We start from the raw sequence: 25,687 nt of genomic DNA on the forward strand, positions 1-25,687 counted from the left end.
ACCACCCTAATCTTTGGTGGGATACATCATATAAAGATATTCAGTGGATGAGAAAATCAGATAATGAGGTTGGATAAAGTATCTGTGCTGCCAAAGAACAGCTGAGCTATGTCTTAACTGACAAGCATTTGGCTGAGGATAAGTTTTATGGCTTATTCTACCTACGTCCACAGACACCTTCAGTTGTACTGCTCTCTCCAAAAGTCAATTTTAGTGATGAAATAAGAAAAATGTGATTCTTTCCAAACTGACAGCCTTGCCCTCTCCGAATGGCTTTTGCAGGTCCTGGGGTTATGGATGTTGCTCAGCACATAAAAGCACAGGATAAACACTCAGCTCAAAAGCAAAATTGGAGCTGCAAGATTTCAGCACATTAGCCGTGGTTTATACCTCGTTGAACTCGGGATTGAGCGTCTTCTTTTTCACAGCAGTCTTGTGCTTTGACTTTTTGTTCTCGTCAGGCTTCAGGTACCTGTAGGATAGCAGAGCACAGGAGGGAAGACTTAATACAAGGCTTAACAGTGCTGATCTCAAAACTTTTACTGCTGCCTATTTTTGTAGATGGAACAAAAACAGGAAGAAGAAAAATCAGAAAATACTACGGTGAAGCTGATGTTTTATGTGAATTGTCTGAAACCATTGTTAAGTATAAAAAGCCTCACATACAATATAAAAGCATTTGTCATTTTCTCAGTTGTTATATTGTTCTGTCCTCCAGAGGGTGCTGTGATACTGCCCTGCATTCAACCACATGGCTGCATTACATTACACACATAACATTACATTACTATATTTTCTGACTTTAATAGACTCCTCCTGTGCTTTTATTAAAGACATTTGTGCAAGTCAGTAATACATAGATGCTGTTGAATCATCACCTCTCAAAGCAGCTCCTCTCTATCAAGACTGATGTCCAATACATGGTTGGTTTAACAATAAAATTTCATTTTATTGTCTTTTTGATGGGATTACAGAGGTGAGGATGCCTCACCTCATCACAACAAGACACTTCCAAAGTCGATACTGCTCATACATTACAAGAGTGGAGATCCCCAGTACTTTATTAAATTTCTTTAAACCCTAATCCTCATGTCTTGTTAGTATGAGGTTTTTATTTGGTAGGATTTTACCATAAGACCATTTTACCATAAGAGTTTTCAGAGGCTATTTTGCCTGTTATTGTGTTCCTTTAGGACAATTGTTTGTGTTTTACCGGCTTTCTTTTTAGGTATTTGGGTGACATTGTGATGTGAAAAGTGCAATGTACTGTAAATAAAAGTTGGTTTGATTTTAACATGTACAATTCTAAACATGTAAAAGTTTAAGAACAACATTGTGGTTATATCAGTTTTAGTTTGCATTCACTGCAGTCTGTGAGTTATTGGTGAAAACAGATCATTAGAGCCACTGTTGCTCTGGGTAAAGGTATATGTGTGTATGATTGCACAGCCACTGCGTGTGTGTGTGTGTGTCTGTGTGTGTGTGTGCGCAGTTTGGACCTTCGTTTCTGCTGTGCCTTCATAAATGATGCAAAAGGAAGCAAAATATATCAAACCCAGCATATTGGATGTTGTGTATTACCTTTGTCCATTTGGCAATGAGCTTTTTGGGCAATAATGCTCAATTTGATGTGGTGTGTTTCAGTCCTGCAAGCAATTACAGTAGTTCGTCACATTCCTCTTTCCTTTGACGTGCTCACTGGACCCACACAGACTTCAATTTCCCAAGGTAACATAGAGACTTAAAGGGAGGCTAAGTGGGTTATTGCTCACAAACTTACCCCAGTTTGAGTGGGGGCTTAGAGTGTTGTTGATGAGGATATTGCAGCAAACCTAATTGTTATCATATAATGGGACTACTGACCCCCATGCAAAACAAGCTGAGAGTGAAAGTTGGGATGCGAACAATGCTATTGTGCAATATAATGGTTTTAAATGTTATTTAACTTCATTTTCCATTATTACACTCTTGTTCAGCAGCTGTGTGATGAACCATTCATTATACTTTAAAAATATCTTTACCTCTGAGCTTGGTGAAAAGCACTTGTCATTGACTGAAGAGCCATTAAGGAGAGCATTTACTCTGTCATGTCTCATGACAGACCTTGTAGGCTTACATACGTGTGTCTGCGTTATACATTCATCCATTTTTAAGAATATGGCCAACATGATCGACAGAATAGAACAAACCACTGACTGTTCAGGTGACAGCTGTGACTTGATGCATCAGATCTAGACTCTTGCTAGACATCAACTGCTGATGGAAGGGTGAAATCATGCAGTCCTCTCTATCTGACAGAGTGCACATTTTCTTTATTCCCTCTCACATGAGCTAGTCAGTAAATCTATTATCTTTCCATGTGTCCTTCAAGCTTCAGGGAGATTTCCTCAACCTCAAACTGTTGGAAAACTGTTGCCAGCCCCTCTCTTCTGAAACAAGTCGCGCTTTTGTTCTCGAGGTGTGCACAGCAGAGTTGAAAATTAATTGCACTTTCATTGCTCAGCCAGATGAAAGACTTGGAAATGTTCAGGTGTGATAAATAGGACTCTCCTTCAAATTGCAGCCCTGTGGCTGGCCTCTTGTGCTGTGTAGGAAAACGAACCCAGGAACAAAAGAAAAGTTGAATTCTTTCAGAAACATTATGATATATTAATCTAACAGTCTGTCTATGTGTGGATGCAGGAGCACACACACACACACACACACAATGATCTCTGACCTGGAGGCATGTGGATGTCAAGTAAACATTGAAGAGGACTAAAAACCCAGCCTCTTCCAAAGTCACGGGAGGGAAATGGACAGTTTTGGGATTTGACTTCCAGACACGAGCAGAGCCTCTCCCCGCACCCCTAAGATGAACTGATGAACTCACTCTGTTCTCTTATTCCATCTGAGTGTGTCCCTCTCTCTTCCTTTCTCCTTTTTATTCACAATGAATGTCTAAAATAGTTAAAAATGCTACTAAATGTGTAAATATATTTGTAACTTGACTTGTGTAACCCATGTTAACTTTTATTGTGTTTTAGAACAATTTAATTATTTTGATATTATGGAAATTCAAACTCTGCTTCATTTGTTAAGTATATGTAACACATATTATTGCATTTGATTTATTTGATATTAACCAGTGCAAGGGTATTATTTATCTATGGTTTGATTGCTAGGATAATGCTTTCTTAATATATTTAATTACAGATTAGAAAATGAAGGTTTATTGATTTTATTCTGTATTTTATGTGCTGAATCAATATTACACTTTCTAAGTGGTTTCTCACTGGTTGAGTGTTGATGACTTGGCACTGACGACAGAAATTAGTGAGTATTCAGTTTGCAAGCATGTTATTTTCAGATATTCTATAATCAATGCGGCCCCTAAAAACACGCCGCCTAGACTATAAAAACTTTTACAACTCTTTATTGGGCGGCTGTTGCTTCTTCTGTTTTCTCTCGGCCTTATCGGCTGTGATGGCCATAAATGCATTTTGGGTGTTGTCCTTTTTAATCTGAATGAGAGCTGAAAGCTCGAGAAAGAAGAAACGACTGCAAGATGCCTAAGCCATAAGCCAACGTTTTTGACTCGTGATAACATTCATTAATTCTATAGGAAATAACTTGTTAATGTAATTTACCCATTCATTCATTCTAGTTGTTTATATATATATATATATATATATATATATATATATATATATATATGTATATGCTTAGTGTTTACCATTCATCCCTATCCCTCAGTAGATAAATACATATCTTGATTTACAGTTGTTGTATCCGTGTATGCCTTTATATCAGAAGGTGAAGGTCACTGTATTCAGAATTTACGACTCTCAGATATAAGGCTGATTAATTTGTTTTAATTATTTTTCCTCCTAATTAATAAACAAATAAATATTATTAATAAATGAATTAATTAAGGGAGATGGTGCCCCATATAGCGGTTGTTCTAAAGGTGGGGTCCGGGGTCCATCCCCATTTTATTTCACAACACCCTTTTACCCAATGTTATGCCACTTTCGTAACAAAGTCTGTCTATCAATCAGCGTAGACAGTGAAGAGCCAGTTATGTGACTGGTTTATTTTGGTCTGAATGAGCAGGACAACAATCACATAATTAGCTCAGCATTGTGTGAGAGTGTTACTGCATAATCACAGTATTTTGGAATAAAAGGATCACCCTGAACAAAAAATGATTTGTGAGATAAATACAGACTTTGTAAAAATGACATTTTGAAACAAAAACAGCTGAAAGGAAATAAAAAAAATGAACTGCAATGTAAGTCGCTCTGGATAAAAGCATCTGCCAAATGACAAAATGTAAATGTAAATGTATATGAGACCTCAGCAGTCTAGATCAATCTTCAGGTAGTTATTAAAATTAAGTGGATATCTTAAAAAATAGTCTTTTAAGTACAAAAAGTAAGTACAAAATTCCCTCTTTTAGGTACTATCTCCCACTGCAGCTCAACAGGAAAACAGTGTCCAGGGAAGCAAAAAGAAGGAATTGTAATAAAAAGACTAACATATATACACTTAATTTGACTATTTCAGACTGCTGAAGCCTCATATTATCATCACAGTTTTGCAAAAAAAAACAAGGACTATGGATTTTGTCCCCCACCACTTAAACTGAGAGCACATTAGGAATGGATGATTAACTTGGTGTGATAGACCAATATTATCCTAGAATAATGCTAAGTACTAATTGTGGAGCACAGTGTATGCTCAGTTTCTATTTGGGTGCATTTGCATACTGACGTTTTGACATAAGGGTCGGAGAAGCCATTGGCGTCCATGGCGGCGAGGTGAGCACAGCGTATGATGCCAACAACAAGGCAAGACTTCTGGGTGTTGTACTTAAGTGAAATCATGATGCGTCCTCGTTCCTCCAGTGACTTGTCTTCTGTCTTGTTAACCTGCAATTGTAAAAAATGACAACATTTAGATATAATAACCAGTTTTTGTTACAAAGACCACTATGTGTAAGTATTTCTGCTTCCAAGTGGCTGCCAGCCCGGCTTCCCCTTTATGTCCAGATGATCATTTTCAGCTAATGTTTTGTTTGGGAGAAAACCAAAGCTTTAATTATGATAACAAAATGGCATAAATCCATGTAGACAACAAAATCATTACCTGGAAATGTTTTCACTCTGTCAACCATGGATTAAATTACATTTTAAAAATCCAAGTGTTCTTGTCTTGTCAAGCATTTTCTGACAGTAAGTTGATATCCTAAAAAGTTTACAGCAGCTTCTTGTCTACTTGACAGTTGTGCATCTGGAAAATCAGACGAACACTGATTGGCTGATTGGTGCCATCTCCGTTGTAAATTGTGAGTTAATAGCCTCATCAAAATTAATCTGCCATGTACTTTAGAGACAAGGTAAACATCTGAACTGACACACGTCCTGTGTGCCAAGAGTAGAGTTTTCATTTGAAACACTACACCTCCACATCACCTTGTAACTGATGAGCATAACTTTAACAAGAGAAACAAAAGTTCAGGCAGTGCTAAATGAAGTCATTCATTTTCATCTGCTGGGATGGAATTAAATGTGATGTGTCCAAGGCTCAATTTAAGCCCAATTCTTTTGCAACTTTGTCCAGTTATAGAGGCAAAGTTAAACCTTTTCTTGCAGAGAAACAAATGTATTTTCTAACCACTAAATTGACTATTTGTATAAATTATAAACTACACAAAATGATTTTAATTAGAACCAGGAAGGGAAAACACATTAGTCCTCTTTGTGCAGTGCTGCAGGAATATTCATGAACATGCTTGTTCAATACATTTGTTTTCTTTAGCTGCGCATAAACAAATAGCTTTGATTTAGCTCTACACTCTGGAATCAGAGGTGGACTTAGTGATCTCGGGGCCCAGGACAAAAGCCTGCGCAGGGGACCTTGAATCCAACCCTTTCTCCTATAAATTATATTCACATACAGCCAAATTGCAACAACAAATATGTTGCCAGAAGGCTGAATTAACATAATGAGAAAATGTTGTTAAATAACATATTTGGCAAGATACAAGATACTAAATGTTGATATTGTACTTGCAGTACAATATCTGCTGATAGTGATTACATTCATTTGAAAAACATTACCTGTGAACATAATCCAGATAGCAATTACCTTTGCCAAACCAATGTAATTTGTTTTGCAATTGGTTGCTGAAATGGTCCTCCTTTTAAAACCTTTCTTTTTATACATTTGAGTTTAGTTTGAGTTGGAGCTGAAGAAAAAGTACTGGAGCTGATCTCCCTTGATGACATGCACATGCTGTTATTTATTTGGTTTTCATGCATAGGTTGATTATACGGGGTGGTCATGACTCAAAGCTCAAATAATTTGTTATAGCAAATAGAGGATTGTTGCAAATTTTTAAGTTATTTATAGCTATTGTCCATAAATAGGGCTGTCATTACCCCCTTTATTTATAATGTTCCTTTAATGAATTTTATTCTCTATTTTTCTTTTGTTCCTATTGCATTAAACTGCATGTTATTTTGAAAATGTAGCCTACTGTATGAAGACTAATTTACTAACTGTTTGGTTGGCTAATTGATCAATTGAATAGCTGCTCATTCATCACAGCTCATTTAATGATATTCAAGCTTGCATTTTTACCCCACATCAGCGTGCAGCTTAAACCTCCAGCCTTGAGGCCCAAACCCACTCCCCTGCTCAAAACCAGCCATCTGATCAACCATCAATCAATCAGTTGAGTCAGTTTTTGCTTCATGGTCAGTGGTTAAATTAATGGTGTGGGGGACCCCTGCAGTTGGCAGACATTCATCATACTCTTATCATCAATATAATTGTCTTTTTTCACTTTTTCGCTGCACAGAGCACTTCAAGCCCTCCAGAGAGGAAAAAATACATACTTGAGAGTATAAATTTTTACGAGAATGCAGCCCAGGCCCCTAAAGACCTATCTGCGCTTTGTTTTTTTCACAGCTATGCTCAATGACTTAGAAATGCAATTTACCAGCAACACTCCCGCAGTTGCTGATTGCATGAAAATTTGCTGGGCTTTCCTATACCTCAGCATTTATTTCTACCCACATATACAATATAAGACCAATCCTATCAGCAGAGGAAATGCACAGAGACTTAACAACTTCAAGCTTATCAAGAGCTATATTGAAAGTGAAAGGGCTAGAGGAAATGTGGCATTGGTAATCTGCATTCTTTTAAGTTTGAATTGAGCTATTTCAAATTGATACTCATTCGTTTTTTTCTGACTCATTCTTCCTCTCTGTCTTGTTTATGTCAAAGACTCAGTTGCACTTAAGAAACATATAGGTGCCCATTAATTTTAATGAAAAAAACCAAGAGCAACTGAAAAACTTTTCTAAGTTTCATGTTTGCTTCAGAGTTGCACATTCACATTTGTTTTTTATTGCCCTTCCTGCTTTTTAAGACTGGGGAAGTTTTAGAAAAATTAAACATTTGTGCAGTGTGCGCAGTGTGAGATGTTCTGTCAGGTTTTACAGACGTCCTTTTTACAATGCTGGCTATGGAGAAAAGGAATTTTGGGCCGCGGGGTGTTTTTTTGTTCCAGCACTGCAGTTGGCCACGGGGGCAAATTGGCAGCAAGGCTGACTGGTGGCACCAAATCCAGCTCTCTTAATACAACCATGGTTGCATTAGATTGACAAGCTAACTATCAGATTCAGGTTTCAGGTTGGGTCAGTTCCAGTCTTATAGGGAACACATCATGCACATTTCCTGGTTTATATTTATTCTGGGGCTCTAATGGAATATCTTTGTATGATTTACAGTTTAAAAAAAACTCAATTATCTAAAATGGCTCTTTATGCATGTATCCATGCATGTTCAAGTCCAAATCTGATCAGAAATATATGAGTGGACAATGTGAACAACCTGTGGGACAACCTTGGCTACAACCTTAACAAAAAAGACTACAGAATGAATGTCTGTTTGTGGGCATGTGCGAACGACCTGATATCATCATGAGGAGAAAGTAGAGGTCACTTTGCATAGCAGGCTGGAGCCCTGGCTTTTGACTTGCAGGGAGCATTTTTGCATATTTGTTTTACATATTACATATTCACCTCAAGTCTTTGAACTTTGACCATGTTTAACATCCAACATCATAACAGTATAAAAATAACAGAAAATCACAAAAAGCATCTTATGTCCCCTTTGAAGATGGGAGTACAAGCTGGGTTTGGGTCAGTTTTAGAACTCATCTTGGGGATACTGAGATGGATGAGCTGACAAACAAAAAAAACCCCATATACCATTGAAAGATACTATGATGATGGGCTTTAAAGAAATAAATTAAAAGTTTTGGAGCAACCAACCAGCCTGTACAACCCAGGTGTAAACAAGTTTACAAGTTGAAGAAGGTAATTATGCCAAAAAATGTCTTGGATGTATCAAGTAGCACTCAGCTGCTAATAGCTTGTTGTTGTCCAGTATACATTTATAGACCACTATGTTTTGGTGTGCTAAAAGCTGCTGTTTCAAAAGAATCATCCATTCATTTCTAAACACTGATGCTCCAAAATAACCCCAACATTCAGATACAATATTAAAATAATAAAAATGAAGATGGAAAACAGACAGAAAGAAGGGTCTCTGCAGACACAGACTTCTGTCTCTGCCGCAGTCTTATACTATGTTTAGGAAACAGTGCTCAACAATCTGTCCAGCAGTGTCCACAGCAGGATACTAATCAGACATCTCTAGAGAACTGACTCTCTCTACATGAATCACAGATGACTTTTACAAGGCGTCTCACTGGACTGGTGGACTCGCCATCCAATTCGTCTGGCATGCCACCATGTTTCAGCCGCTGCCTCAGTTTACTGTCAAATCCATTTAGTCCTGTCTCTTCTTCCACTGTTTATCCATATTTAGGACATCCAACTGTTGTCTCTGTCTCTCTCTCTCTCTCTCTAACACGATGCACTCTGGGAAGTCTGTGACAAACCAAGAGGCTGACAGGAATAAAAGAGTATCAAGATAGAAAGCGAAGGAGGAAGTGCAAACCTCAGGCTGCCTGGATGGTATCAAGGTCGGCGCACCTGACGAGTGCAGACAGCACTCACTGTCCTCTTTTCTATTTCATACTCACAGATCATCCATTTAGTCTGGCTAGCCTTCCTTCCCTAACAAAAGTCTTAAACATTTTTTTAAACTGGCATATAAACAATATATAGCATCTACCAACAAGTAAACACATCTAAGACTCAGTAACATCATTAATCACAAACAAAAACACATAAATTAACTGCAACTGTGTAATTTTTGCTCTTCCTAGACTAAGGTCTGCTCTCGTTCTCCTGCTTCTGAGTCACCTCTTCCTCTTTCCATCAATCTCCTCAAACATAAAATCAACTTACATAAACAAACACACTGCTGTGCAGTAGTGTTTGCTTAACATTTTCCAGATAATTGTACCATTGCCTCAGGGGAAACTCAATTAAGATTGGCTAGAGGATGTCCATTAATTGAATTTAACGCACAGTATAACCAGACACCTCCAATGTGACTGTCTGAACATCATTCTAAATGAATGCGGCTGCATTGCTAAATAATCAAGTGAGATATGCATCGCTGGTTCTCTGCCTGCTTCATTGTTCTCTAAACTCTGCAGACTGGCAACAAAGCAGTACAGAGATAGCAACCCAAGAAAATAATATTTAAAGTGTATTGACTTGGTTCCAGGTATTACTCAGTCCCTTCAGGGTTTCCCAGGAAACAAAGATATTACCAGGAAGGTGTGGTAATATTCCAGGATAAAGGGGGCTTTTCCACGCGCAGGTTGATGAGCCAGTGGTTAATTTAGATTTATAAACTTACAGATTGAAGTGGAAAACCTTAATTAACTGCCACAAGTGTTTCCATTATATCTTATCTTACTAATGCCAGTATCTCCTTGCTATAGCATATCAATACAATTTAAAAATCGTGCTGTGCTTACAAGAGCGCAGGTCTTTTTCCATGCTTCATGTCATGACTAAACCTTCTCTGAAACAATGCGTAGGTAGTTCAGGATATGAGACTATAAGTGTGTGTAGCAGGAAGCAGGGCCAAAATGCATCACCTGCCAATGTCCTGGTAGGATCCCTCAGATCAACACCTCTCAGAGAACAGTGGGATGCTGATTATTGTGCTGATGCAAGAGGCTGCAGTTTACAGGGCATAGGCTTCAGCCTGTACACTCACAAACATATTACATGTAGAGAGGTTAGAGAAAGCAGTATTGATAACAGAGGAGGTAACATCAGATAAGAGAACCTGGTGTGCAGGGGCTTGACTGGGAATTTTTGACTCCCAGAAAGAGTATTGCTCAGGACCTCTCTTTCCATTTCCAAATAAAACAAGACTCAAAGTCCAACACTCCTGAATTCCACAATACTCATTATTGCCCACAATACTGATGACCTGCAATTTTCTGCTACTAGACTCAGACAAAATTGAAGTTATTGTGCTTGGCCCTAAACACCTTAGAAACACATTATCTAATAATTTAGCTAATCTAGATGGCATTACCCTGGCCTCCAGCTCCACCGCAAGGAATCTGGGAGTTTTTTTTTTGGATCAGGATATGTCCTTTAATTCCCACATAAAACAAATTTCAAGGACTGCCTTTTTTCACTTACGCAATATTGCAAAAATCTGGTACATCCTGTCTTAACAAGATGCAGAAAAAATAGTCCATGCATTTGTTACTTCTAGGCTGGATTATTGCAACTCATTATTATCAGGCTGCCCTAACAAGTCTCTAAAGACTCTCCAGCTGGTTCAGAATGCAGCTGCATGTGTGCTACTAAAACTAGAAAAAGAGATCATATTTCCCCCCATGTTAGCTTTGCTGCATTGGCTTCCAGTAAAATCAAGAATAGAATTTAAAATCCTTCTCCTCACATACAAAGCCCTTAATGGTCAGGCACCATTATATCTTAAAGAGCTCATAGTACCCTATTTCCCCACTAGAACACTGCACTCCCAGAATGCAGGCTTACTGGTGGTTGCTATAGTCGCCAAAAGTAGAATGGGAGGCAGAGCCTTCAGCTATCAGGCTCCTCTCTTGGGGATCCATCTTCCAGATTCGGTCTGGGGGGCAGAAACCCTCTCTACGTTTAAGAGTAGGCTTAAAACTTTCCTTTTTGATAAAGCTTATAGTTAGGGCCAACCAGACTTGCCTTGGACCAGCCCTTAGTTATGCTGCTATAGGCCTAGACTGCTGGGGGACTTCCCATGATGCACTGAGCTCCTCTCTCCTCTTCTCCATCTGTATGTATTCTTTTACCATTAATGCATGTTACTAACTTGACTTCTTCCCCAGAGTTTTTTGTGCTTTCTCATCCACAGGAAACCACCTGGACCATGCTGACGTGTTGGTGTCCTTCCTCTGTCCTTCTCCAGCTGTTGCTGTTTGTTGCTGCTAGTCATGTGTCTGTTGTTGTTGTTGCTGTTCTGCTTCTCTGTGCCTTTCATTTTAAGGTAAGATGCCCTTTAGATTTTGATTCTGTGTGTCTTGCATACAAGCAGAAATCTTCAAAGGTTGTTGGTACCATATGAAAGGTCAGGAGGATCACCAAAAAGTATTATGGACCATGAATATTCACAGAAATTTTAAAAGAAATCTGGCCAATGATTGCATTACCTTGTTGCTAACTCTCACTGTTGGCCAGGAGGCTGTAGACATCTATGTTAAATATGTTAGTCACTCCCTCTTATATACCAGTGTGAAGTATCTCCAGGAGCACTTAAAGAAGCTATGATCAATATTTTTATACTAACAGTAGATCACATGACCTTTATACTTGTATGTGAAAGCGGCTGTTCATACAGTAGTGACAAAACTTCAGCAAAGTCTCACCTAACACTCAAGATTTATAGTTCACACTCTTCAATCTCATTAGTGTCTTTTTTGGACACAACAGACAGCTTTAAAAACCCATCTTACACTCCCTGCACCAAACAGCAGACAGACAAAGTTAACAACATGATGGTGAACATAGTGGAGCATTTGGCAGCTAAAGAGTCAGATATTTCCCTCAGGAATTAGTGGAGACCAAAAAGTTCAAAGGAGCTTAAAGGATAGTGAATATCGACCAGAAATGCAACTAGAATGAATGCTAAAACTGCTCTGCGTCTGCTAAATGTATAACTAGGCAACTGTTTGCTAACAAGCTTGCCACAAAAACTTTTAGAGGTGATAATACTTCAGTGTTGCAAGTGGCCCAAAAAATCAGTCATTCCAGGTTTAAAGTGCAAAGAACCTTATACTGACTGTTAGAAGTATAAAGCTATGAGAGTCTATGTTGCTTTTTGTCTTGAGTACATCCTGACAGCTACTTGTTCTTGGGATTCAACTGTCTAAGTTTGGTTCTTGTGTTGTGATGTTTCTTCATGAAAGACAATGAACTCCTGCCCCCATCTTGCTGAATGGTTGATGGTCTGTGAAAACACCAGGGACAATGGTGGACGTAAGTCTAGGACTTTGTCATTCTATCTCTGACACAATCTGAAATGCTATGTTTTAAAATATATTGTAGTGTTGTCAATAAACCTAAAAAACTCTATCTAACATCTAACATGATCCCTCACTGGTTTCCTACACTCTTTTTGTCTTATTATCCTCCTGGGATCATGAATGTCCATACCTTAACATTACTTTTCATGATTTCTTGCTGTGGACCACGTGTTTGGATTGACTGACCAACCTATTCACCATCAGACCCAACCACTTATGGGCCATAACCTTTTGTGAGCCCTCTCCAGCTATTTAGCACTATAGCAATGCTACTGCTGGTGAAGGGCAGACAAATCAATGGCTTTTAAACATCAGCTTGCATGCATTGTAATGAGACAAAGTGCAATCCAAAACAGGGATTAAACTAATTATATTTTAAATGGCAGCAGGGTGAGCAACGAATTTGTGGTCATCTCTCACAGTTGAGCCATCGTTGTCCAACTGAGCTGCGGGGAAAGAGAACGATATTACACAGAGACACAGATCCAAGATTCATTGCCAGATTAGGAGGCTGGCTCCAACACTGTTCATGCCTCCTCGCTGTCTACTAGTGCCAATGCTAATGGCAGATCCAGAGTTGAGGCTGGCAGACACATCCATTAAATAGAAATGGATGATTGGTCAAAATGTTAGTAAGGACGCAGCAGTCCAGGTACCGTGAGATTACCAAAACAGCTCTATGTCTTCCAAAGGCCTCAACACCAGCATGTGCTTTTCCTCTTTATGGTGGTAACTAAATCTATCTATGGTGACTATGTAGTTACTTTCATGAATGTGCCTTAACCTGCTTCCATATAAATTAGACTGCTTCAGGTATATATTTATTGCAGATTGTTGGGTACTGGCCTCTGTGCTCTAAATTTATCACGTATAAACTTTAGCAGCACTGAAAATTCCCAGATGTCACAGTGAATTGGAGGATTGGCTGCTGAAAGGAATACATTGATTTGACGCACACCCAAATCAGTTAGATTGTTCCTTTTATTTAGTTTTCTTCATCAAACTTGAGCAAAGGGGGGGGAAATGTACAGACCTGTCAGCTGTGCCTTGAGTGAGTAATAGTCCTTCAGTTTCATTGTTGGGACTTTTTAACTTTGCACCAACAGTGAGTGTCATTTATAGAACTATAATCAAACAATCAAAAGAGATATTAATGTGGGTCATATGGGCAATACCAAAATAACTTCCAACCACCATAGTCCACAAAAAACAAAATAACTACATAATGAATAAACATATCTGTGGTATACTGCAAGGAAAGTATCGGGGCATCCGTCATGAGTCATTATAGTATAAGACAAAACATGGTTTATTAATGTATTCCACAAATTGTTACAGGAAAGGAGACAAGTCAAATTCCTTGTTTAAATTAGCCTGAGACATGGCATTTAATGTGAAAATCCAACCTTCATGTTGAAGTGGTTGTCTTTCTAGATCACCAGCTCTACGTGTTTGGGTCACTTTCTCTATACCAAAAGACTTTAGGCTGGCTGTGATTTATGTTCTGAGATTTTTGTTCTTTATTGGTGAGATGTTGGGGCATGCACTGTAACAAGTATACAACAATCTTTGTATGGCATGTTATACATACGATTTCTACAAGGAAAACAACCTTTGATAAATGTCCCCTTTCTTTGAACAAAATCAGTCCTGACCAGCATGTTAGATAAATTATTGGTTGTCTTCTAAAATGTAAATAGAGGTGGATTCGTAAAAACTTGATTTAAAGAGGCATAAGACTTTAGGATAAACCAATATTTGTTTACTGCAGATTTGATTTTCAAACTAGCTTCACTGTAGGTGAGCACACAATTGGCAGAGTACAGTCTCTTTTGTACTTTGGTCACTCACTTTATTCAGTGCTTATATTGGAATATATAGAGTGAAAATGGGATAAACTTGGTAGAAAGATTTTTAGGTTACATCTAATCATTGTTTTCCACATATTCCTATATTTCAACCTGTGACCGGCCCCTTTCACAGGATCACTGGCAGGCTGTCAAAATGCTCTACTGTCTGGCCAAAATCAACCAGAAGACAGGCTCGCTAGCTGCTGGATGAGATGATTAAATGGTCGGTGCTCTATGCTCCCCAGCACAGCAAACAACATCCTCTGTAGACAGAACTCCTTATTCGCTTTTTCAAGCAAGCAGCAAGCAAGCAGAGCAGAAAGCTTCCTGCCTCAAGCCCCTTCAGTAACCAGCAGCAGTCATGGCTTCACTTTGCCTTGACACATGTGAAAATGGCCAAACTGTGCTTTATACTTTCCCTTGCTTGTGTGAGACATTTATGACAGACTGGTCCAAAATAGCAAAGCCAATGAACTGAGACAGAGCAGATAATCCCTGAAAAAAACAGTTATGGAGATTGACACACACTTCTGCTCTACAGCTGTGCTGAATGTCACTGCATGCTGTGATGGTCTGAGATACCAGATCTACTAAAACCTTCCCCAGTCTTATCGTTATGAGGAATATGAGAATGTATATGTAGGAAGTTAAATACTGTCTAATAATTAGATTAAATGTACATGTAGAGTAAATGCATCCATTCCTCACTAAGATAGGTGATGAAAAGCTGTAGGTTGGGGTTTCAAGCAGGTCTACCTTCAATTTTCTAAATCATTTTCACATAGTGAAAGATAGACTTAGTCATGGAGAGATATGGATTCTGCCTGAAACATCATGTTATCTGCGGCTGTGGCTCAGGAGGTAGAGCAGGTCGTCCACTAATTGGAAGATTGGCGGTTCGATTCCTGGCTCCTCCAGTCCGTGGGCTGATGTGTCCTTGGGCAAGATACTTAACCCCAAATTGCTCCTGATGGCTGTGCCATCAGTGTATGAATGTGTGTGATGGTTAGTTTCCTCTGATGGGCAGGTTGGGACCTTGCATGGTAGCCCCTGTACCCATTCAGCTTATGAATGTGATTTGTAGCGTAAAAGCACTTTGAGTGGTTGGAAGACTAGAAAGGTGCTATACAAGTACAGTCCATTTACTGTCAGGATGTACTTCTTGTGGTGGAGGCTATGAAACTACTAGTGAGTCAGATATCAGCACGGACAGTAAATATCCAAACTGATCATGTAGTCTTTTTTTGTTACCACCTTACAGATATTCTGATTTATGTCACAAAAGTTTAGAGAGGTAATGTTGCACAGTTTTATCACTGGTCATGATTTTATAGACAAACACACACACACACACACACAAAATCAAGGTTTTTAACTCCAGCTCTGTGTGGCTGTGATTTCTGCTGGCAGTTTTACTCTGTAATTATTTTGTGATAAATGATAAAAAATATGGATATTTTTGAAGCATAGCATGTACAGTATTTATAAATAAGAAATAAGTTATGCAGTTATCAGTTATGCACAAGCATATTTAGCATTTCTTAATGCTATTTCACACTCTCACATGGACAACAAAGCATAATAAAAAGAGCAACAGGGATCAGTCTCTCTAAAAAGAAGGCAGTGCATTTATCTCAAAGTATGGATGATCCAGATTTACACTGTATTATTACTTTTTTGAAACCGTAAACTGTGTAGGCAATTTGAAAAGGATATTAAATCACAGTTCAATGACACTCCACTCTGCTCCCATTCTCTCATAACACATAATCCACTCCTGCAATCCACTCATGGGCTCAAAACTCAATGGGTTAAATTCACATAACAATCTGTCATGTGGTTTTAACTGAATCCTTATGGATACTGTTGCAATTATTAATATGTACTATATGAAACTCTCATGTTATGTCATGCCTTGTGGTGATGTACAGCATCTGAAGCAAGATTGAAGCTTTTTTTTCTCTATTATTTGTAGCATAATTTCTCTTTTGACTCCCAGAAAACATAATTGCACTGGATATCTTTTGTTGTAACATAACTATTGCAAAAGAAGAGATAACAGCATCTATTATACAGCCTGTCCTCAAAAGAAAAACGACAGTATAGGTTGAAAATTGAACTGTCACAAACGACCTATAGTTACATTTGAGTGACACATACCATCGAGCGGCCATGGTAATTATAACATGGAGAAGTGACACAGTTCAGATCAATATAAGGTGACAAATTTCAATAATTGGAGGTGGCGTGTTGGGTGGATGGCTGGATAGATAGATGGCAAAAAGCAGACTTAGCTGCAGGAGACCAATATTCACTTCCAGTTTCCAACCGTGAGTCAGGACAGTTTTTCATAAACCATAACTGCGACTGTTGTAGTGTTTTTACTGTTGCCTTGACAGTGAAGGTTGCCTAATTTTAAGAAAGAAGTAACTTTAACCCACACCATGTTTTCGAGTGATCATTTTAACCCAAACCAGATCGTTTAATTATGAGGATGTGTTGCTATTATAATATGAATTTAGTACTACTTGGTATTTCACAGTTTAACTATGTTCCTGTGAAAAATACTTCATAAAAAATGAGTTAACGATACTAAGAATGTCTTCAGTATTTTCTCTCTATGCTACACTGTAATAAGGCCTACGACATATACAGTAGCTGTGCCATGTGCACCCCTGAAGTTTTAATGAAGAGTATAGCTCAGGAAAATTTAGGAATGTAGCAATACAGTGAGATATGTACATGATCTGAAAAAAGAAAAGCTGAAATAGCTCTGGTTAAAAACCTCAGATGAGTGAAACTAGCAGGCATTTAGAGGTAAAAGGCAAAAGCTTTGTTAGAAATGTCAATATAATAAACCCATGACAATTAAAAACAACATAGATATTGTCTTTTTCCCTTTACTACTGATCACATTACTGGGTTAATTTCATTGACAGGGTGGTGGATATTTTAGAGGTATAATCTATGATGTATTAATAAGTATAATATATGATAATATAAGTATTATATCGTGGAATACTATACTATACTATACTATACTATACTATACTATGCTATACTATACTATACTATACTATACTAGCATTTATAGTATAGTATAGTATAATACAGTATATACTGTAGTATCATTTTGTATAACATAGTGTAGTATAATATGGTACATAGTGCAGTATAGTATAGTATAGTATAGTATAGTATAGTATAGTATAATATAATAGAATATATAGTGTATTACAGTTTTGTATAACAATATAGTATACACTGTAATAATGTTTGTATGTAGTTCTTAAGTTTAGTATAATATAGTATATTAGTATAGTATTATACTAGTATTATATACTGGGGTAAAGTACAGTATTGTTTTGTGATGTATAGTAATGAAAAGTATTGTAGAGAAGAGTAGAGTATGTAGCTAAGATAATATAAACTTAATGTGACAAATGTAAATGATGTTATTTTGTCTAATCCCTGTTCCTGTGTGTGTGACACAGTCAGTAGACTTACAGGTAACTGTTTCTCCAGGCAGTTGTTGAAGTTCTTGGTTTGGTTGGGCTTCAGCTTCTTGAGGGGGATTCGTGTTTCCCCGATGAACTCGTTGTGGCGGAATTTGTCCTCATCACACACTGAAATCCTGAGAGAAGAAAAAGAGAAAAGGCAGAGGTAGGTTTTGTTGCTGAGAAGAGTGTTACAACTGTACAACGGTCATTTTCCACGTGGAGTCAATCATCGTCAATCACAGGGATTCAATTCTCACCAAAATTTTACTTCACTATACATCTGCTCCCACTGGCTCTATGACCTCACAGCACTTAAGCAAAACCTTGGTAGCCCTGCAGTGAAGGAGTTCATATGATTTATGCCAGACTCAATCAGTATGACAGAAAATGATGGGATAATTATTATAGTTTTTAGGAAGCATTGTACCATGTATGGATCAAAAGGAAAAAAAGAGGGGAAACTTTTGAAGAGAAGAATTCGAGAGATATTTCAGATGTTCATAAAATGACAGTGTTCCTGATCATGTCAAAGCCATTTAAAACCAAATCACGACTTCAACTTGAACATATCTCGCTGTGTTTATCTTATTTACTCAATTAGTGCGGCTTGAATTGAATTGTGCTGTGATGGATGGTACATCCAGCCTGTTTACTGATTTGTATCATGTGCCCATTTTCAATTTTCCCATTTACCTGATTCCCCTGTACACCCAAACACAACACAAGCATCTTTATTCTGAATGCATGACAACATCCTTTGAAAACATTAAAGTATATTTGCCAGTATGCTCTACAATCAATAAAAAAGAAGATTCATTGTTAGGTAAAGCAAGGCAAGGCAGTTTTATTTATAAAGCACGTGTCATACACAGAGGTAGATTCAAGGTGCTGTACAAAGTTAAAGCAACACAGTTGGAAAAGAGCAAAATAAATTAGATAAAATCTATATAGAAATAAAACAAATTAAGAAATAAAATATAAGAGAGTAAAAGATTAAAAATAAATAAATAAAAAGATTTAAAATAATCATAATACAATAATAATAAGACCACAGGTTTCAAAAACATTAAGTTAAAAGCGCTTGAGAACAATAAGGTTTTCAATTTGGATTTAAATAGTCATGTTGCTTCCATGACAAAAAAGGTCCAACAATGACTTTTTTTCCTGAGGAAAATTTTCTTTTAATGTCTCCTCTGAGATGATGACTCCCTTTTACAGAAGTTTTATTAAATCAGTTGTAATGTTCTGCATTGTTGCTTGGTATCATAATTTGACTCAATAAAAACAGGCTCAATAGCCTCATCAAAGTGGCTATTAAGATTTCAGGGAAGAATCAAGCCCAGCTTACCAACCTTTATAATAGGCAAATGTTCAGAGAGGCTACTTCCCCTCTGGATTGCCAAGAGTTTGAACTGTGACCCTCAGGTTGTCTGTTGAGCTGTTGTCGGCCTGTAATGAGGACTAGTTTCCTTTGTCCCTGCTGCCGCTGCTGTAGATAGTATTCTAATGTTGTCTGGAGATTTTTTATTTGTACAGACTGCTTACTTAACTTCTGCACTTTGACCACGATGCTGAATGAACCCCTTTAAATCACTCTGCCCACTATGTCCTGTTTGTTGTTGTCCATCAGTGTTTTGGTGATTTGTGTGAGTTTGTATGATTTGTGTGTTTTTGTTGATCCCAGCTGCAAACCAATTACCCTGTAAGGGACAATAAAGATACTTTGAGGGTTGGGGCATGACTAAGACCATCAGGCAGTTGGTTCTAGTACTGTGCTGCATAATGACTAAAAGCCACTTCTCTTTGTTCAGATTTTGCCCTGGGCACCATTAGTAGTCTGTCCCTAGTGATCTAAGAGGTTTTGTAGGGTTATATTTCTCAATCATACCAGTCATATATTCAAGGCCAACTCCATGTAGAGATTTATAAATAAGTAATAAGACTTTAAAGTCAATTCTGTGGCTTACTGGCAACCAGTGTAGAGATGTAAGAACTGGACTGATGTGGTCCATCCTTTTTGGTTTTGGTCAGAACTCTTGCAGCTGAATTTTGAATAAGTTGCAGGTTCCTGATGGTGTTTTTAGGAAATCCTGTCAGGAGTCCATTGCAATGATGCATTAATCGAGTTTTACAAATCTTGTTTTGTCATAAGACCTCTTACTTTGGCTATGTTTTTAAGGATAAGATAAAGATGTTATTGCTTTTACATGACTGTTAAAACACAATTAAAACACCAAGGTTCCTCCCCTGCTTTTTTGTTTTAAGTGCCCTGTCCTTTAAATGAGCAGCTACCCTGAGCCTCTTATCTTTGCTGTAAGATAAAATTACCTCTGCTTTTTCTTTGTTTAATTGCATAAAGCTTTGAGAGATCTGAGTTATTTATTAGCACATTGCATTTGCATAATGACTCTATAAGACTGTAGTCATTTGATGAGAGAGCTAAGTAAATTTGAGTGTCATTAGCATAACTATGATAAGCAAAGTTATTGTTCTGAAGGATGTGGCCAAGTGGGAGCATGTACAGGTTAAACAGAAGAGAAACGACCCTTGAGGTACAGCATGGGGCAATGACATGCGTTTTGAATTGTGATTCCTAATAGTGACAAAATTATCCCTGCCCTCCAAGTATGATTTCAACCATTTTAATATTGTTCCACAAAAACCAACACAGTTTTCCCATCTATGTAAAAGTATACTTTGATCAATGGTATCAAAGCCTGCTATGTATGACAGCTTACAAAAGATGATGATTGATGATGCACTGAAAGAACCACCATGGACAAATACACACATACAGTACACACCATTTCATTTAATGAGTCAATTATTGGTGTGGGACGACACTGCTCTCAGCGGACCTCCAGTATTTCTTCAATAAGTGCAGAGAACAGACCCTATGTAATCACTCACTGCTCTGACATGACATGATTCACACTCACGACTACATCCAGCTGACGTAGTGGAATATTGTTTGTTTTGAGAGCTTCTCTCTGCATAATTAGCTGCCATATGGAGGAAAACATGCAGCCTTTGTGCACCCAATGGCATGAGTAATATGTGTTAGCATTGTAGCCTCAGAATGAAACTCAACAGATAAAAAATAACTTATCTGCCACATGGACAGGTGGTGCTCAATCCAAATTTCAATTTACAAAAGGAAATGAATAGTGCTGTGCGGAAATGTGGAGGCCTTTCTCGCAGTATATTGTTCCTGGAAAATGGTTAATCAAGGCACTGTTATGCAAATAAGTTTTTTGGCTTGTACACAGACAAGTGTCCATCAGATCACATCTCATGTTGTTATGGGACTCAATTCAGTAACAATACAGTCATATTTTTGCTGCTCTGGAACACAAAATAATAAAATAAAAATTAAATAGTTTTGCAGAGCGTTGATAAGGTTGCCTGTCAGTCAACAACAGTGATTCAACAATTATTTTACCAGCTGTGAGATACAGTATGTCTTTTCCAGCTCATAATCTGTTGTAGAAAAATAATTTCACATGGTTTGAAGAATTAATTGGTTTGTTTCAAATAATAAAAAAATAACACAATAAATGTTGTATTATATGATGATCAAAACATGTTATGATGATTTAAGGAGCATTTGCATATAAAGATGAACATCAGATTTGGTTTTAGTAATAGAAACAAATACACTAAAGGGCTACAGTCTACCAGCCTCTTGATGCAATAAAGTTCATTACACCCCACAATACAATAGTGTTGAATGCTCCTTCACCGGAACTGGGGCTTCTGCTTTGGCAACTCAGAACACTTGGTTGAGGCGAGGGAAAGGTGGTGGTCTTTGTTGAATTTTGAAAAGGTCGACATCCTCTATTCTGAATTTGAGTTAACTGCTTTGTAAATGAAGTTATAAGACACATCTAGCCAACAAAAAGATATATAAGGGATCCTTTGTGCCAAATGCAATCAGTATAATGACCAAACAGCACTAGAACATCCCCATGTTGGGGGATCCTATTGAACGGTTCTGTATAACTGTAGTATATTGCTGTACTGCTCGTGTTTGACCGTGTGTGTGTGTCTTCATTGTTTTTATTGTGTCATTGTTTTTAATGGTGAGACAAAGCCAAATTTCCTGCTGCAGTGGGATAATTAAGTTCTGTTCACACATGGCCTCATTTCTGTTTGCAAAGACCAAAATCGTTGTTGTTTTTAATTGGCAGGGGTAGGAGTAGGGTCCGTGTACCCTCCGTCCAAAGTTGTGTTCAACTTGTTTGATAACAGGAGAAACAAATCTACAATGCATTGTGTGCCCCCTCACGAAAATCAAACACCCGTCCTATTGATTTGCTCTTGTGCTGGGTCTGAACATATATATATTTAACAAATATAGAGTTATATGCAGCGACCTCCACACAGCTGTGTCTCCCCATTGAGAGACGTTGTGCGCATTTATGCACGAAGCACAGCAGCCTAACTTCATTGATTATTTAAATCTCCTGACACACTGACAGGATCGGTCAAGATCTAATGTTAATTAATGTTCTGTGTACTTGTACACATCCAGAAGGTCAGCTGTTACACACAGTCCAGGTTCATTGATCGGAGTAAAGCAGTCGTCCTCCTGATAAATCCTGAGCTCATTATGTCGAGCAGCGCAGCAAAACTAAAAACTGTAGTTATCAACTTGACAAGACAAAGGAAACCATCCAGGGGAAACAGAGTGAAACGTTTCGCTTCTGAAATAAAATTTTTCGTCAGACAAGTGAAACAATTTGTTTTCTGGTTTTTGTTTAATTTCCATTGCAATTGCCAATTTCAAGAAGAATACAGGTTAGGGTTAGGGGAACGGGAAAAATGGAAAAACAGAAGAACAAAACCGGCATGCAGCAATGCAATTCCCATGCCTAGTCTGCCGGAAAATAGATGACGTCAGTTGAGTGGGCGGTCCTTCCATGTGGCCCAGGACACATTACGTTTACACTGCTAAAAGAATGTGACCACATGTAGCCCAGACCACCTCCAAATGTGGTCTGAGCAATCGGATCTCAATGCATCCTCAATGCATCTTGGGTGCGTTCACACCTATACTTAGAGCTGTCCACTGATCTAGGCACTGTGGTGCTTTGAACAAAATGCTAACATAAGCACTCTAACATGCTTGCAATGCCAATGCTAACATGCTGATGTTTGGCAGGTGTAATATATGGGTGAAGCTGGTGGGAATGCCATTAGTATTGAACATACTTGGTCATAAACCAAAGTATTGGACAAATTTATATTTTGACCAGGTGTTAGCACTAGATGGAGAGTGCTCTATAAAGAAAGAATATTATTATTACATCATTATAACATGAAAGCCTTCACAAAGTTTCAGGGCAGTCCATCCTATAGTTGTTGAGATACTTCAGTTTGGCCCAAAGTGGTGGACCAACTGACAGACCAAGATTGCCATCCATAGAAAAATGGCCACTACAGCCAATCAGTGCCATTTTTTTCCCCATGTGACACCTGTTTCTCTCAGTGTACAGCAAACCTACAACAAGAATGTCCGGTGATATAATGAGCCACCTGCACTCAGGGGAAGTCACAGGTAAAGGTGGGAGTACTACACACATAGTAGTTTTACAGTCCTGAGATGCTTGAGGTGTCAAACTGAAAAATGAAATCCTCCACTGCACATGGCTCACCTATCACTGGATGATACTTTAGCTATCAAAACGATTAGGCATATGATTACATAACCTACTTCTTCCACTTGATTGCACAGCGATAACACTTTGGTAAAAATAAAGGAGCAGCGAACAGTGAAGTAACACTTATATTGCATAACATTGACGTATTTATCAAGGGAAGTAGAAGTTTTTGTTACAGGTTTTATTCTATTCTCAAGCATTGTAGTATACAGGAAGTCCTCTGTCTCTCTCACCTAAACATAAGTTCTGTTTGGAGTTCACAAAAACAAAGGATTTCCCAACTGTTATTCTGATCGGAGGCTATTACACGTCCAGGTTCGTCCTGGCACGTATCATAAATTGTAAGGCAAAAAGAGTGCACAGGATAAATAACTACATCAGTCATTTCTGGCTAAAATGACTGTTGCTAATGGATGTAATACATGATTCACCTCAGGAGCCAGGAAGAAGAGAAACCGTCAAACATCACTGCTCACTGAAATGTATTTTCTAAACCCTTTCAGCACAGATACAGAAGTTAAGGCTAAAACATATCAAACCATGAACAGTCATATTTCCTCTTTTCCTTCTTTCTATTCTATTCTTTTTATTTCCTTCTTTCTTTCCAAACTTTGTCTCCTATAAATTACGGTCATGTTCATTTATGACTGAATTGTAACAGCAAATATGTTTTGCTAGAACTGGCTGAATTACATTTTCTCTCATATAATGACATATAATCACATAAAGAGAAAATATTGTTAATTAAAATATTTGGCAAGTTGCAAACATGTTGATACTGAATGTGTGAGTGAAATGTTCAGAGACAACATACGTAGTTCTTTATCTGATCTTGCAGCACAAAATCCACTAGTAGTAATTACAGCGATATTAAGCTTTTTATGGTTATGTTTAGACACTGACAGCACTTGTTTAAGATTAGGGAAAGGTGGTTTTAGTTTAATAAAGAAAAAAGTCTGCAGTGACTTGAAGAACATGTTTATTTACATTTAAGTGAAACCACGATCTTTCACTTACCTAAACCAAAGTGCTTTTGTTGTCTAAAACTAACCACAAACAGGATGTGAACTGCAATTCATAAATATAGTGCTTAATTCCTTTATTTAAAAAAAAAGCATTGCCTGTGAGCGTAATACAGGCATCAATTATGTTTTCCAAGGTAACATAACTGGGAAAACAATTTAGTAGTATATAAACCTAATTTCTAGGAGACAAGGTTGATTTTTCTCCCCTTTTTATTCTTGCTTGTCCGTTTATTCCTTTCTCTTCTTTTTTCTCTCTATCCTCTCCCTCCATTTCTTTAATTTCCTTCCCTCTTTTTCCTTTCCCTTCATTCTCTCTCATTTGCATCCTACTAATTTCTTTCCTTCCTTTCCACTCTTCATTTAACGTCCTCCGTCCTTTTCTTCTTTTCTTTCTTTTCCTCTCCCTCCATTAATCTCATTTCCCTCCATTGTTCTTTCCTCTTCAACCATTGTCTTTTCTGCTTCCTTTTCTATCAGTCCTTCAGTTGTTTCTGCTTCCCCTATCATTACCTTCCTCCATGCCTCATGTCTTCCTCTTCAATGAAGGGCACAAAGTTAAGAGTACCTGAGTGTTTTGCGGACCATATCCTCATCAGTGATTCCGTAGTAGGTCAGGGTCTCGCTCCAGACAGGGTTGAGTGTGTTGTGCAGGGTCTTGGTTCTAAGTTTATTGGCCTGAAAGACAAACGGAGAAGTTGGCTATTGAACAGAATTGAACATCATGATGGACTACAGCTCCAGGGAGCACATCTCTCAAGTGTCAGTTTCATTGACATGCTGCCAGAATTATACAAACATCCTTGAAAATGTACAAAGACTCCCCGCTCCAGTGAAAATTTGTCAATGCATTGATATCTTGTGGCACGCATGCAAACATGAGCTCACTGCTGCATATTGAACACTGTCGGGAATGAAATGCAAACAGCAGATGGCATTTACATGAAGAGGCAGGCATAATCAAATCCATGCAGGCAGTGAATGAAAAAGAGTCCAGTGTGTTGAACACACTGAAGTTAAAAGATAGTTACAATGAGCTCAGTTTTGTGTTGCTGAAAGCTGTTTCAGTCAGGCCTTAAATTCACAATATGACAAAAAACAACATATTTATATTTGAACCACAGGCTGCAACAAC

The 25,687-nt window shown here is 38.0% G+C and overlaps 1 protein-coding gene across 2 annotated transcripts in view; it reads right to left on the reverse strand.

Annotated features, from left to right (window-relative positions):
* doc2b (double C2-like domains, beta) overlaps nucleotides 1-25,687 on the reverse strand; it is a 147,749-nt gene that overhangs the window by 11,356 nt on the left and 110,706 nt on the right. For both annotated transcript variants that reach the window (XR_006099486.1, XM_042430135.1), the window contains exons 4-7: nucleotides 25,121-25,230; nucleotides 17,875-18,001; nucleotides 4,756-4,913; nucleotides 391-472 (exon numbers count right to left, since the gene is read on the reverse strand). Coding sequence is in view for 1 of the 2 variants with exons in the window: in XM_042430135.1 (XP_042286069.1) it covers nucleotides 391-472; nucleotides 4,756-4,913; nucleotides 17,875-18,001; nucleotides 25,121-25,230 (477 nt within the window). In the remaining variant the exon portion in view is untranslated. The remainder of the gene's footprint in view (nucleotides 1-390; nucleotides 473-4,755; nucleotides 4,914-17,874; nucleotides 18,002-25,120; nucleotides 25,231-25,687) is intronic.

The sequence above is a fragment of the Thunnus maccoyii genome, chromosome 13 (assembly GCF_910596095.1).
Source record: "Thunnus maccoyii chromosome 13, fThuMac1.1, whole genome shotgun sequence".
Taxonomy (NCBI): domain Eukaryota; kingdom Metazoa; phylum Chordata; class Actinopteri; order Scombriformes; family Scombridae; genus Thunnus; species Thunnus maccoyii.